Source organism: Trichomycterus rosablanca, chromosome 2 (assembly GCF_030014385.1).
Source record: "Trichomycterus rosablanca isolate fTriRos1 chromosome 2, fTriRos1.hap1, whole genome shotgun sequence".
In the NCBI taxonomy this organism is placed as follows: domain Eukaryota; kingdom Metazoa; phylum Chordata; class Actinopteri; order Siluriformes; family Trichomycteridae; genus Trichomycterus; species Trichomycterus rosablanca.
In genome coordinates this window covers 5,394,210-5,407,246 of record NC_085989.1, presented here as the reverse complement: position 1 = coordinate 5,407,246, position 13,037 = coordinate 5,394,210, and the positions used below count along the sequence as shown (strand labels likewise).

The 13,037-nt window shown below is 37.6% G+C and overlaps 1 protein-coding gene across 1 annotated transcript in view; it reads left to right on the top strand.

Moving 5' to 3' along the window:
* runx1t1 (RUNX1 partner transcriptional co-repressor 1) overlaps window positions 1-7,988 on the top strand; it is a 65,313-nt gene extending 57,325 nt beyond the window's left edge. The window contains exons 7-11 of the mRNA XM_062989776.1: window positions 963-1,051; window positions 1,642-1,834; window positions 3,563-3,631; window positions 4,166-4,356; window positions 6,831-7,988. Coding sequence (XP_062845846.1) covers window positions 963-1,051; window positions 1,642-1,834; window positions 3,563-3,631; window positions 4,166-4,356; window positions 6,831-7,112 — 824 coding nt within the window. The 3' untranslated portion in view covers window positions 7,113-7,988. The remainder of the gene's footprint in view (window positions 1-962; window positions 1,052-1,641; window positions 1,835-3,562; window positions 3,632-4,165; window positions 4,357-6,830) is intronic.
* Window positions 7,989-13,037: the final 5,049 nt, after the last annotated feature.

Sequence of the window (13,037 nt, the reverse complement as noted above, 5' to 3'; positions counted from 1 at the left end):
CAGAGGGATAATCCGCTCCCGGGTCCGAATCTCGGCTCTGCTACCGGTCGGCTGGGCACCATCTAGCAGGCATGATTAGCTGTGCCTGCAGCAGACAGTGTGCTTCCAGTCTGCTGGGTAGAAAAGACTGGACTAAAGGGGTGGGGTTATTAATGCTGTGTAAGGACCTTGGCGGAGGGAGCTTAGAGATAGGGCGTGGCTCTCCGTATGCGAAGCCGACTTCAAGCGCAAATCCACCGAAGTATGGGTGAATAAGAAGGGATTGGTTGACTGCGCACATGTTGAAGGGAGTGTGTGTCAGGCAAATATACACTCTCCCTGGACGCCGTCAGGGTCCCGAGCAGTGGATTGGCTATGCTAAATTGGGAGAAAAAAGGGGTAAAATGGATTCGGGTGTCTATTTAGTCTAAAAAGTATATAGTTGCAGTCATTGCTTGCCGAAATTGATCCAACAATTTATAAAGGGGTCAATGCTGGTGTTGAATACCTTTATCTCTTCAATAAATATAGTAAAACTGTACAATGTTTTACACACAGGGTTGAGTTTTGTTTAATGATTTGAATTCATTCAGTTTGACATGAAAAGACATAAAAACACAAATCGGGTTCAATCATTACAAAAAGAACCTCAATAGGCTTAATGCTGTACTAAAAATACACATGTACACTGTCCTGTGATGTATGAATGAGATCGATTCGAGCCTGGCAGGCCTAATTTTACCAAGACCGAGCCGATGCCCGTAGGCAGTTCTGCGGAGGGTGGTGAGGAATGAAAGTGTAGCGGGAGGGAGGATGGAAGTGATGAAGAGTGTGTAAGTGAGGATGAGAGTGATGAGGAGTGTCAGGAAGGAGCTGAGTGATAGCTCTGAAACAGACTCCAACTCTGCTATAAGAAAAAAATGGTAGCTTAGAGAGTAATGACTGCACTAGCGCTTATCTCTCTCTTTTTTTTTTTTGAGCAGGGATGCATGGAGGAACCCGTCAGGAGGAGGTCATCGATCACAGACTTACAGAGCGGGAATGGGCCGAGGAGTGGAAGCACCTTGACCATGTAAGAAAAGTAATAACATTTTTATTACTACCAGTATTCGTGTATTTGTTGGTATGTATTTGTGTTTGTTGGCATGACTGGAGGAAAAAATATGCCTTAATTACCTGAAAACTGCAGAGCTGCCACTCACTGGATGTTTTTTATAAATAGAATTCTACAGAGATCTACAGCTTTTGATATATGCAAAACAGCCCATCTGACACCAAAAATCACTCATATAGATCACACTTCTACTCAATTCTAATGTTAGAACTGAAAATCCTAAATTAAGTTCAGATCTCGGCTGTGCTATCAGCTGGCCGGACATCTATACGGACATGATTGTGTATAGCGGTGAACAACCGAAGCCCTGCAATGGATTGGCGCCCTGTCCAGGGTATTCCTGCCCTGCACCCAGTGTTTCACAGTGGAACCACACTCGCTGCGACCCTGACCAGGACTTTTTTAATAAAAGTAGAAAAACTGAACTAAAATGAATTACATGACTGGATCTTCATACATGTGCATGATGCTTTTTGCCTGATTCACTGATGATTATAAAGTTAGCCGTTAAATAAAGCTGTACACACACGTGTGTTTATGTCCCTCAGCTCCTGAACTGTATCATGGATATGGTGGAGAAGACACGCCGCTCACTCACCGTGCTCAGGCGGTGTCAGGAGGCCGACCGCGAGGAACTCAATTATTGGATCCGGCGCTACAGTGATGCAGAGGACCTGAAGAAGAGCAGCAGCAGCCAGTCCAGACAGCAGAGTCCAGCCAGCCAGGACAGCAATCCTGCAGGTAGTGTTTCATTCAAAAAAATGTAGGAACGTTAGTCCTGTAAGGAATTTATTAACAAAACTAAAAACCTGCCTATGAACGGAACTGAAATTGAGTGTGGCCACGCCCACAAAACAACATCTTAAATGTGGGTCAACCAGCCAAGTCTTTGAACGAAACATTTGATTGATTGAATGATTGATTGATTAATTGAATTATTGATTGATTGATTAAATTATTGATTGATTTATTGAGTGATTAAGTGATTGAATGACTTATTGGTTGAATTGGCACTTTGTCCAGGGTTAATTCAATTGATTTAATTATTGAATTATTGATTGAATTATTGATTGAATTATTGAATTATTGATTGAATTATTGATTGAATTATTGAATTATTGATTGAATTATTGATTGATTTATTGAGTGATTAAGTGATTGAATGACTTATTGGTTGAATTGGCACTTTGTCCAGGATTAATTCAATTGATTGATTTAATTATTGATTTAATTATTGAATTATTGATTGAATTATTGAATTATTGATTGAATTATTGATTGAATTATTGATTGAATTATTGAATTTTTTATTAAATTATTTATTGATTGAATTATTTATTGATTGAATTATTGAATTATTGATTGAATTTTTGATTGAATTATTGAATTATTGAATTTTTTATTAAATTATTTATTGATTGAATGATTGAATTGTTGATTGAATTGTTGATTGAATTGTTGATTGAATTATTGATTGAATTATTGAGTGATTGAATTATTGATTGAATTAATGATTGATTGAGTGATTGAATGATTGATTGAACGGTTGATTGCTTGATTGCATAATTGATTGATTAATTGATTACTTTATTGATCCTCAAAGGGAAACTGCAGTGTTACAGCAACACTTCTATTGAGTGCAAAAAAAAAAAGAAGGTATTTTTATTTTTAAATAAAAAAGAATAAAAATAAATGAAATAAAATGTAGATGTAATGCAAAAAATTAAAATAAAAACAATAAAAAATATTTTAAAAAAATATAAAAATATATTTAAAAAAACATAAAAACCTTTTAATTTCGTTCTCTTAGAGGTTTTTCGGTGCGCTGTTGTCCTTCTTGCTTCTTTATTTTCTGAGTAACATCACACCAATCATCATTTAACATTCTGTATAGACATTTCTTCTAATACTACAGAACATTTTGCAGTTTATATCATTAAAATTGTCATCCAGTGATTTAGAATCAATGTACTAGAGGCCTCACATGTACATCCAAACTATGTGCTATATATTGTGGAACTATTTAATGGTCACTAATTAGACTTAATATTTGGTACAATAGTGTGCCACTTGGAAACAGTTGCATAGATTGGTGTTTACTAAATTTTTTCTACATTTTTCTAATCAGAGACTTATTTAACATGAGCAACAGTTTACGTAAGGTAAATGATTTAGAGGTGCTTGGATGGTGCAGCAATTTATTATGGTAGCCCACCACAGATGAGATCTGGCTTCGAATCTCAGTGGTGCTATCGGCAACTACACAGACAGGATTGGTTATGTATGAGTGGACATGGCCAAAGTGGATTAGCAGCCTGTCCAGGGTTTTCCCTGGGTACATAACAGTGAAGCCGATAGAGCAAGAGACACTTTCCTACCATCTTTGTCATACTGCCCAGCCCTGTTACACACTTAGGAGTTATAATTAGTCGTTTGTTATAGTAAAATCGTTCTCTTTCTGTGCAATAGAGATCCATCGGGAGGTGCTTCACAGACCTGTGTCTGGTTATGTACCCGAAGAGGTCTGGAAAAAAGCAGGTGAGAGCAGAAAATAGACAATAATGTGAAAAGCCTAAAATAAAAGACAATTATGGTGACATAAAGGGCAGGGTGAACCAAAGTGGTAGTTTCTTTAAACCAAGGGTCAAGGGTCTTCCCTAAACTATTGCTGTAAAGCTGGAAGCATAAAGAAGCTGAATAAATTCTAATTATACATTGAAATCGGCAACAGATTTTATTCTCAAGGCTGCTGATATATTTTTTTAATTAATTTTAATCCTAATCATAAAACATAAACTATATGGCCAAAAGTGTGAACTGGTTAGTGCATTTGTGTTGTACACCAAGAGGACGTAAATGCTTGACACCTATCACAAGGAAATAAGTGACCTGCATACTTATTTATTAAGGCTGATCAACTAAATAATATAATGGAATAATTCTATCTAATGACACTGCATCCATGCAAAAGGCTCAAAGAGTGACGTAATATTTTGACTATTAAGTTTTGTTTCTCATGAGCATTTTGATGGTATTTCCTGGAATTTCATGCCCTCTTCGATTCTCTCCCAGAAGAGGCTGTAAACGAGGTGAAAAGACAGGCCATGTCTGAGCTGCAGAAGGCCGTAGCTGAAGCTGAACGCAAGGCTCATGAGATGATCAGTACCGAACGTGCCAAGATGGAGCGCACAGTGACCGAGGCTAAGAGGCAAGCAGCAGAGGACGCGCTGTCTGTTATCAACCAGCAAGAGGACTCGAGTGAGGTAAATATCCATAAAACCCTTAGCTAGGTGTACTATACACCACGGTACCCCATGGGGCCCTACTGACCAGGTGTTATTTGGGTGATGGGCCAGTCTCAGTACTGCATGATGTTGTTGGGATTTTTAAACACCCCAGTGTCTATGCTGGGTGTTCCTGGGAGGAAAAGAGTGACACAACATGGCATTTGTCTCCTAAAGCAGTACCTGTCCTTTGTTTAAATACAATGCTTAAATGTTTAAGGTGGTACTGGTGTGGTAGGTGTATGGGGGAGTCTGTTAAAGCTGAAAGCAGTCGAGGTTCAGCACATTTAATCAGTGAAAAAATGCAGCACACATCTGACTTTAATTGCACGCGCCGTGTTTATGCACACGCCTCCCTGGAGAACTGCATCGGTAGCTGTTTATAACTTCCTATTTCTGCTTCACATTCAGAACTTTAGACTAATTGTTTAGATTTGGCCCCAAGGCAAACATGAAGGGGCCCTCGCTGTAACCTGAGTAGTGCTGAGATCTGTAAGTGTTTTGGAGTAAACCTGTAATAAATGTATCCTCACGTCTCGCTACGTAGTACAGGCCTGTATGAGTCACATGGCTATTACTTCCAAACCTTGAAATGATATATCACAAAAATAAATAAATAAATATACATATAACATGGTAAACAGGTGATGCAATCACAACTAAGTGTAAAAGAAGCGGGAGGGAAAGCCCTGGCTTTAATAAGCAATAATAAATGACAGTGAATAATTTACTTTTTAGTGTAAGAAAGTTTCTCAACAAGTTATTACAAGGGTTTAAAGTGTTTTGCCATCTACAGTACATAACACTATCAAAAGATTTAGAAAAAGGAAGGAAATGGGACTGAAAACCACCTTAAATGGCATGTTTTATAATGTATCAGCACAAATGCTCTAAAAATCTTTAGTTCAAAAACACAATTTGTTGCTTCATCTACGAACATTATGTTTATAAGGTACAATGTGAAAAAAATACACAAACCACTGAGGTTTGTAACAATTATTCTATAACAATTTATATAACAATTATTAACAATTATTCAATTAAATACACCCTGCTGTTACTTCCAAACCTTGAAATCATATATATCACAAAAATTACAATAATAATTATACAAATAACATGGTAAACAGGTAATGCAATCACAACTAAGTGTAAAAGAAGCAGGAGGAAAAGCCCAGGCTTTAATAAGCCAGACAAAATTGGAGCAAATAGTTTACTTTTTAGTGTAAGAAAGTTTATTCAGTTATTACAAGGGTTTAAAGTGTTTTGCCATCTACAGTGCATGATATTATTAAAAGATTTAATAAATGGATGGAAACGAGGCGATAGCGAGAAGAGAATGTACAAATCACGTCTCTATTAGCATTTTACATACTGGTTTGTAAGAATTATTCTATGACAATTTATATATTCAATTATACAGCATATACCCTGCTATTACTTCCAAACCTTGAAATCATATATATCACAAAACTTAATTAATAATTATACAAATAACATGGTATTTTGCCATCTACAGTGCATAATATTATCAAAAGATTTAGTAAATGAAAGGAAACCACCTTAAATTAAATGCTTTACAAATTTTGTTCAAAAACACAATTTGTTGCTGCATCTACAAACGTAAGTATAAATGTAGAAAGAAATTTAGAAAGGAAAAACAAGAAAAGAATAAACAAACCATGTCTCTATTAGCATTTTACAGATGGTTTGTAGCAGTTATTCTTAAATGCAGACTTTGTGGACTACAAAATAGCCTAAAGAAAAGGGGCTGTGTTTTACAGTATAAACATGTTGCTAAATAAGAACCACTGTTTTATTTTACAGTGGAATAAATCAATAAATCAAATAAATTACACAGTGGATCGAGTTTATTTGGTTGACTTTTGAGTCTCATATGATAATCCAGACGTGTAATATGCCAATTAGTGTTTTCTTCTGACCTTGGCAAAAGAGCTCACTGTGTCATATATTTTATTGAGTAATAGCAAACTAGCTTCTTTCAAACTGGCTCAGGGGCACAGAGAAGTCACCAGATAAAAGTAAAAAATAATCACAAAAATAATAATGCTATAAAATGAAATGACACGTTGCTGTATGTACAGTTTTTGTTTTTGCTTTTTACTGCTGTGTTGAGAGACCTGAGACTTGAGAGTGCAGTACAAGCAGTAGTTAGGAGAAGGTAGACGACGTAAGCCTGGCTTAAAACTTGTGAAAGTTTGCACAAACATCAAAACCTGCTGCAGTTTTACAGCACTGAGGATTTGCTAGCTTTTCTGAAAATCAGGCATCATAATTTTAAAATTGCAAACTTATAAGGATTAATATAAACCAACTAGTATGAACATTAAATAGCTTCGGTTGTGGTTAGCTTTAAAATATATATATTTTTAATGACACTTTATAGCATCTTTACAGATCTAACCTTCTCTCCCTGGACTTCCTTCCCGCAGAGCTGCTGGAACTGTGGGCGCAAAGCGAGCGAGACATGCAGCGGGTGCAACACGGCGCGCTACTGTGGCTCCTTCTGCCAGCACAAGGACTGGGAGAAGCACCACCACGTGTGCGGCCAGACACTCCAAGCCCAGCAGCAGGGCGAGACAGCCAGCACCGGCAGCTCCTCCGGCACTCCCAGCAGTGGCACCGGGAGCCCTGCTGACACCCCCTCGGCTACCGCTACACCCCGGTCGGGAACGCCTGGCACCCCTTCGGCGTTAGAGCCCGCGCCACGCTAGAGCCGTTACAGCGCAATCGGGACTGTCGTGTAGGCTGTGCTTTGTCAAACTTGCTAATGCTAACATGCTAACCAAGAAAGACTAACCGGTTTCAGAGCGATCGCCCACCGGAGGTCCATTTCGGGTCATATTGACTTGCTGTGATAAAGAAGACAAAGATATTCTTTGGTTGAAATTCTTGCCCTGTTTCATTCTCCTGTACTATCGTTGTGTTAAATGTTTTTTTTTTTTTTTGCTCTTGTAAATATTGAAAAGACTGAACAGTGGAGACCTCTGACCTCTGGATGAGCACATTTATCTTTATTTGTTTGTTCGTTTTTGTTTTTCTTTCCTCTCTGCTTGCTGGAAAACTAGTTGACCTCAATGAAAGACACTTTACCAAACAAACCAAGGAGTTACTTGTTAAAAAAAGACACAAAATGTGAGCATGAAAGACAGAATTCCAAGTAAGGAACAGCAAAAATAAAACAGGGCTGGACTTCGTGGCATGGCATCTCTGACACTGGCAAGACATTTGATGCGATCCAGGTCAGTGGTCTGAAAAATAAAGCTCTGTTTTGCTGGAACTACTAAGAATCGAACAGCCTGCGATGTTGCTGGAGAATTATTTGGATCCGACAGGAAGCAAAAATCAAACGCCCACCTGAGCTGGACTGTCAGACCCTCACTGTGACAGCGGCTTGGATGAAGGGCTAAAAAACACAGAACCCCTGTAACAGCAGGCTATGTGACAGGCAAGCTCCTCAAGTCATGCCAAGTTCCAGCTCCAGTTCCAGCTCCAGTTCCAGCCCTGGCATCTTTCTCAGTTCTTTTTCATCTAGCTTTCATTGTATAGTGTCTTAAACTGTCTCCGGTGCTTATTTATTGTATATGTGTTGGACAGATTTTGTGAAAAAAACATGTCATACGGTCATACCTTAGCGCTCGATCTTCTAGCTGGTGTAAAATAACATTGCGCATATTTCAAGCTGCTTTCCTGTTTGTATGTATTTGTGGTAGTATCTTCACAAAGTAGTACTTTAAAAAATCAATCTCTCAGAGCTGCTTCAGTCTAACGTCAACCTTTCTGAGAACTAGCATGAAACCTGGAATGCTAACATTAATATTTTGTACATGGGACGTACATAAATGTATTTGCACTGTCACGAGTTTCCTCTCCGCATGCTTCTTCTTTTTTTCCTCGGTCGAGAGCCTTACATCGCAGATTCCATTTTTTCCTCTGTAGTGCTTCTTTACGTATCGAGTGATCTGTGATCTTCATTTTATGTAAAAACACGAAGGGAAAAAAAGTATTACGACCTGCTTTCTTCTTAGCGAAAAGTCATACATTTGCTTTAAATAGTTACAACCAGTGCATGCACATTACTGAATGTTGTAGTATATGTTTTCTTTTTTCGTTCTTTTATACAAAAAGCAAAAAAAATACAAAAAAATTCACTAAGAATTTAACTTTCCAAATGCAGAGGTTTAAAACAGACAGCTTTAACACTGCAAAGCACCAGGTTATACAGTAATACAAAAGAATTAACACGGAAGAGAGCCAAAGACCGACACCAAGGACCAAAACCTGATTTTATCCAACGTTTAAATGTTAGAAAAACAAAATCATGACAGATTCTTTGTTTTGTTTGAGCGTTCATCAGGGGAAACCGTGTTCGTTTCCATTTAAAAACCTTTAACATTTTCCTGTTGAATGCCAAGACCAGCCCTGCTCAGCCTGAATAGAGGAAAAGTGAAGTCGTTATTACGTACGCGATTATGAATAGTCAGTGTTATCTAATGAGCAATAACGCAGAAGGTATCTTAGACTTAATCTTCATTAGATTATTGATAGAAAAGAACATGTTAGTGTGTATTGATGATTTGCCTCATCAGGTTTTACTGGTTGGAATTGCACTAAGGCAGCGTATTCCTATACACCATCATACATCATATCCAAACTCAAATGTCTCTACTCAGAGGGCACAGTAAAGCCATAAATAGGGAAACCAACCCTGATTCATTTTCAAGTTCTACACCTCATGGCCAAATTGTTACGGATACCTAAAGTCATTAGTGTATACTTTAAAACTGTGCATTTATTTAGAGTTTATTTAAGACCAGCACACTATCTACAGAGTCCAGTGGCTGTGTGCTTTACATCAATATAGCCCATGCATTGGACTGTGCATGTTTATCTTAGGGCTTAAGTTTCAAAACCAATTAATAAAGCTTCACATTAACAGATCTTGTGCTGATGTAGTTTCCAGAGGCAGTCTGGGACTGGGTTTAACATATTATGGACTTGAGCACTAAGCAGTCACTTAGTATTGAGGCCGAGTTGTCACGTTTCATAATAACCAGGCCGTTATCCCTAACCAGGCATAAAATTAACTTAATAAAAAAGTGATTGTGCTCTTCAGTATGACCCATTCTATTGGCAATGTTTGTTAATGGAGATTTCATAGCCAAAAAAGCAAAATTGAACAACTAGAACAACTGAATTTTCCCCATTTTTGGCCAAAGTGCATATCAGCAAACCTAAATCAAATAAATGTACTGAAACAAATTTGCTAAGCGCCTGTTAAGGAGAGCGCTCATCCTTTTACACACTCTCTTTTCAATCCATGGTGCTAAACATTCTTTTACATTCATTTTTCAACACTCACAGATAAACAATCCAAACTGATGTGAACCTGAGTGTATCATCTACTTAAATGCATAGTTTTATCTCAGTCATTATAATCAGTGCATGTCTGGGTAAATCAGCAGCAGCACCGTGGAAGTGTGACGGAACACCTACAAAGCTCTTTTACTTCTGTTTTGCTTTGACTTCTTTTTCTCCGCTGTGGAAAAAATTAAATGAAAAAAAAAAACCTTACTCTACCTCTGACGGCATGTTACGAGCACCAGTCGCTGAGCAGACACTGGTCGAGTCAAACCAAATGGGCAGGTGAGAACAGGACTAAAAAAAAAATCCAAAGTTAAAAGCTCATACAGCTGCAAAACCATATCACTACTTGGTAACAATGCAGACCTCATAAGAAATAAAACCTAATGAAAAGAAAAAATAAGCTGAAAAAAACAAACTTTTCTTTTTTTATTCTTGTCGCACACAGATCACGTCTGTGAATAGAAAATATTCATGTTTTTATTATGACTCCATTTGACAGAATAAGAATTGATCAAGTGAGAAATGTGATACACCACGTCTATCCCTTTTGTCCCTTTTCCTTCCAATTTCGTTCTAAGAAGCTCTAGGTCATCTAGCTTCAGGTTCTAGACTCGAACTAAACATAAGATGTGTGAATAAAAAAGGCTGGTGATTTTTTTTTTTTTTTTTTGCGCATGCCTGATTGAGGAAGATGTATGTACATGCATTTTTCAATTTATAAAGTGAATAAACATGGGTCAGAGGAAACAGGACCGATCTGATTAACCGGGTTGGTACAGGGAGGGTCTGGTTCGGGCACAAAGAAATGAACGTTTTTATTGTGGAAAGATAAAGCTGAAATAAATGAAGGTTGTTGTGCAATACTTATTTGAAACATGAACCACAGGTTAATGGTAGACTGACACTGGCGATGTGCTCTTTCATCACACTTTGTCAGAACAATCTTGCGCTTCGGCATCTACTATGTTACAACTGTGGGTTCTTGTTTATTGTTTCTTTTGTTCGTTTTGTTTATATGATTATTTTGGGGGGCTATAATCAATGGTCTGTCAGTCTGTGAATCCTTGCAGTATGATTCTGATATTGTCGTACTCTTTACTGTGTAATAAATATGTTAATACCTGCACAGAAGGCATCAGTTTCTGTTTTTCTTCATTTCTGTGGGGTGGCACAGTGGCTCGGTGGGTAGCACTGTCGCTTCAATGCAAGAAGGTCCTGGGTTCGATTCCCAGATAGAGTTTGCATGTTCTCCCCATGTCTGCGTGGGTTTCCTCCAGGAGATCTGGTTTCTTCCAACAGTACAAAAACATGCAAATAAGGTAAACTGGAGATAAAAAATTGTCTATGACTGTGATTGACATTAAACTTGAACTGATGGATCCTGTCATGAATGTAACCAAAGTGTGTAAAACATGACGTTCAAATCCTAATAAAATTACAAAAAAAAAAATCTGTAAAACATGAATTGAGTATGAAAATGTATGACGTCATGTTTGACATCATAGTACTATGAATATTTCATTTCAGTATATTTCTATAGGATTCTGTGATCAGAAATATTAAACTCCCCTCACCTAAAAGGTATTATGATGATGTGTATAGAAATCTTAGTAAACACAGAAAAAAGAAATAATATTTATTAATGCATACAAGCAGTTTTGATTAGGGATGTAACGATGCACCACAAGACAGTTAAAAATCGGTGCACATGTGCCACGATTCGAATCGGTTATTCATTTAAGATGAATCAATATTTACTTTAAACAGAAGAGGGCGCTGGCGCTATTCACTTCGCCTGGTTGATGGCACTTCACAAAGTTGCCATGTAGGGAATTTTCCAGCCAAATGTATTTATGTGAGGATACTTTCTTTATTTGTATTATTCATTTATTTATATAATGTTGGATTTGTTTTAAAATTTCATTTCAGTTTTTTTTACACAATAAGCATTATTTGGCATAGTCTGTACCTACCTCAGAAATAAAAGGGCATTCATTATTTAGATAAATAAAAGATATGCACAAATACAGTACTTTACTTTTTTTAAAGACAAATAATAAAAAGAAACATAATAATTTGTCTTCACTTTTATTTTGTTTAAAAAAATCGGGAAAAATCGTATCGTGAACCCAGTATTGTGAAACCTATCGCATCGTGGGTAGAGTGCATCATTACATCGCTATAAGTCAACATCATTAAAATAAGTTAAAATAAAAAAACATCTATTTTTTGTCAAAGGTCTGTGTGCACTATTATTTAACTTATTTCTTTTATAATTGTTGCCCATTCTTCTTGTACAGATGCTTTTTATTCATAATTGAAGGCTTTCATGCTGCAAATTCCTTTAAAATCCACAGGATTCCTTTAAAATCCATTGGATGTAAATCTGGAGCCTGAGAAGGCCACTTCAGGATATTCCACAACTGATTCCTTAAACAAGCTTTGGTTGACATGGAAGTCCAATTATCAACAAGGATCAATTTCACAACAGAGGGCATAATATTCCTCCTCAAAATGCCTTGGTATATCTGTGAAACAGTGATGCCAGTCACATGGTCAAGATTGGCCAGTTCCTGCAGTAAGCTTTAGCTTTCTTGTGCCAGACAAACCGCTGATCCATGCGGCCAAACAGTTCCACTTTTCATTTGTCACTCCATAGAACTTTGTACCAGAATTCTGGAGGCCTATCCAAAATCGTTCTGGCACATTCCATTCAACTCCTCCTGTGCCTCTTGGTCAGTTTTTTTTTGTGACATGAGTCATGAAGTCAGGCCATAAGGTCCTTGCTTGTGAAGTGATCTTGTGATGCATGATACATTTGTTTCAGCACATTTGTTCGTCATGTCTTCGTGTCAGTAACATGGGTGTTTTTGTACTCTGCATTAAATTTTTTGGGCGCCAGTCCATCGCAGGGCAGACACACATACCCATACACACACACACATACCTATAAGGCAATTTTGTATCTCCAATTAACCTGACTGCATGTTTTTGGGCTTTGGGTGGAAACCGGAGCTCCCGGAGAAAAGACACGCAGGCACGGGGAGAACATACAAACTCCGTACACAAAGGACCCGGACCGCCCCGCCTGGGGATCGAACCCAGGACCTTGTGGCTGTGAGGCAACAGTGTTATCCACCGAGCCACCGTGCCACCAGAAATGAATAATTGTGACATAATATTGTTGTACTCTAAAATACTCCATTCATTATTTATTTGCTGCATAATTCCATTAATAAATATTTAATTTAAAGCAAAATCTAACTCTGCAA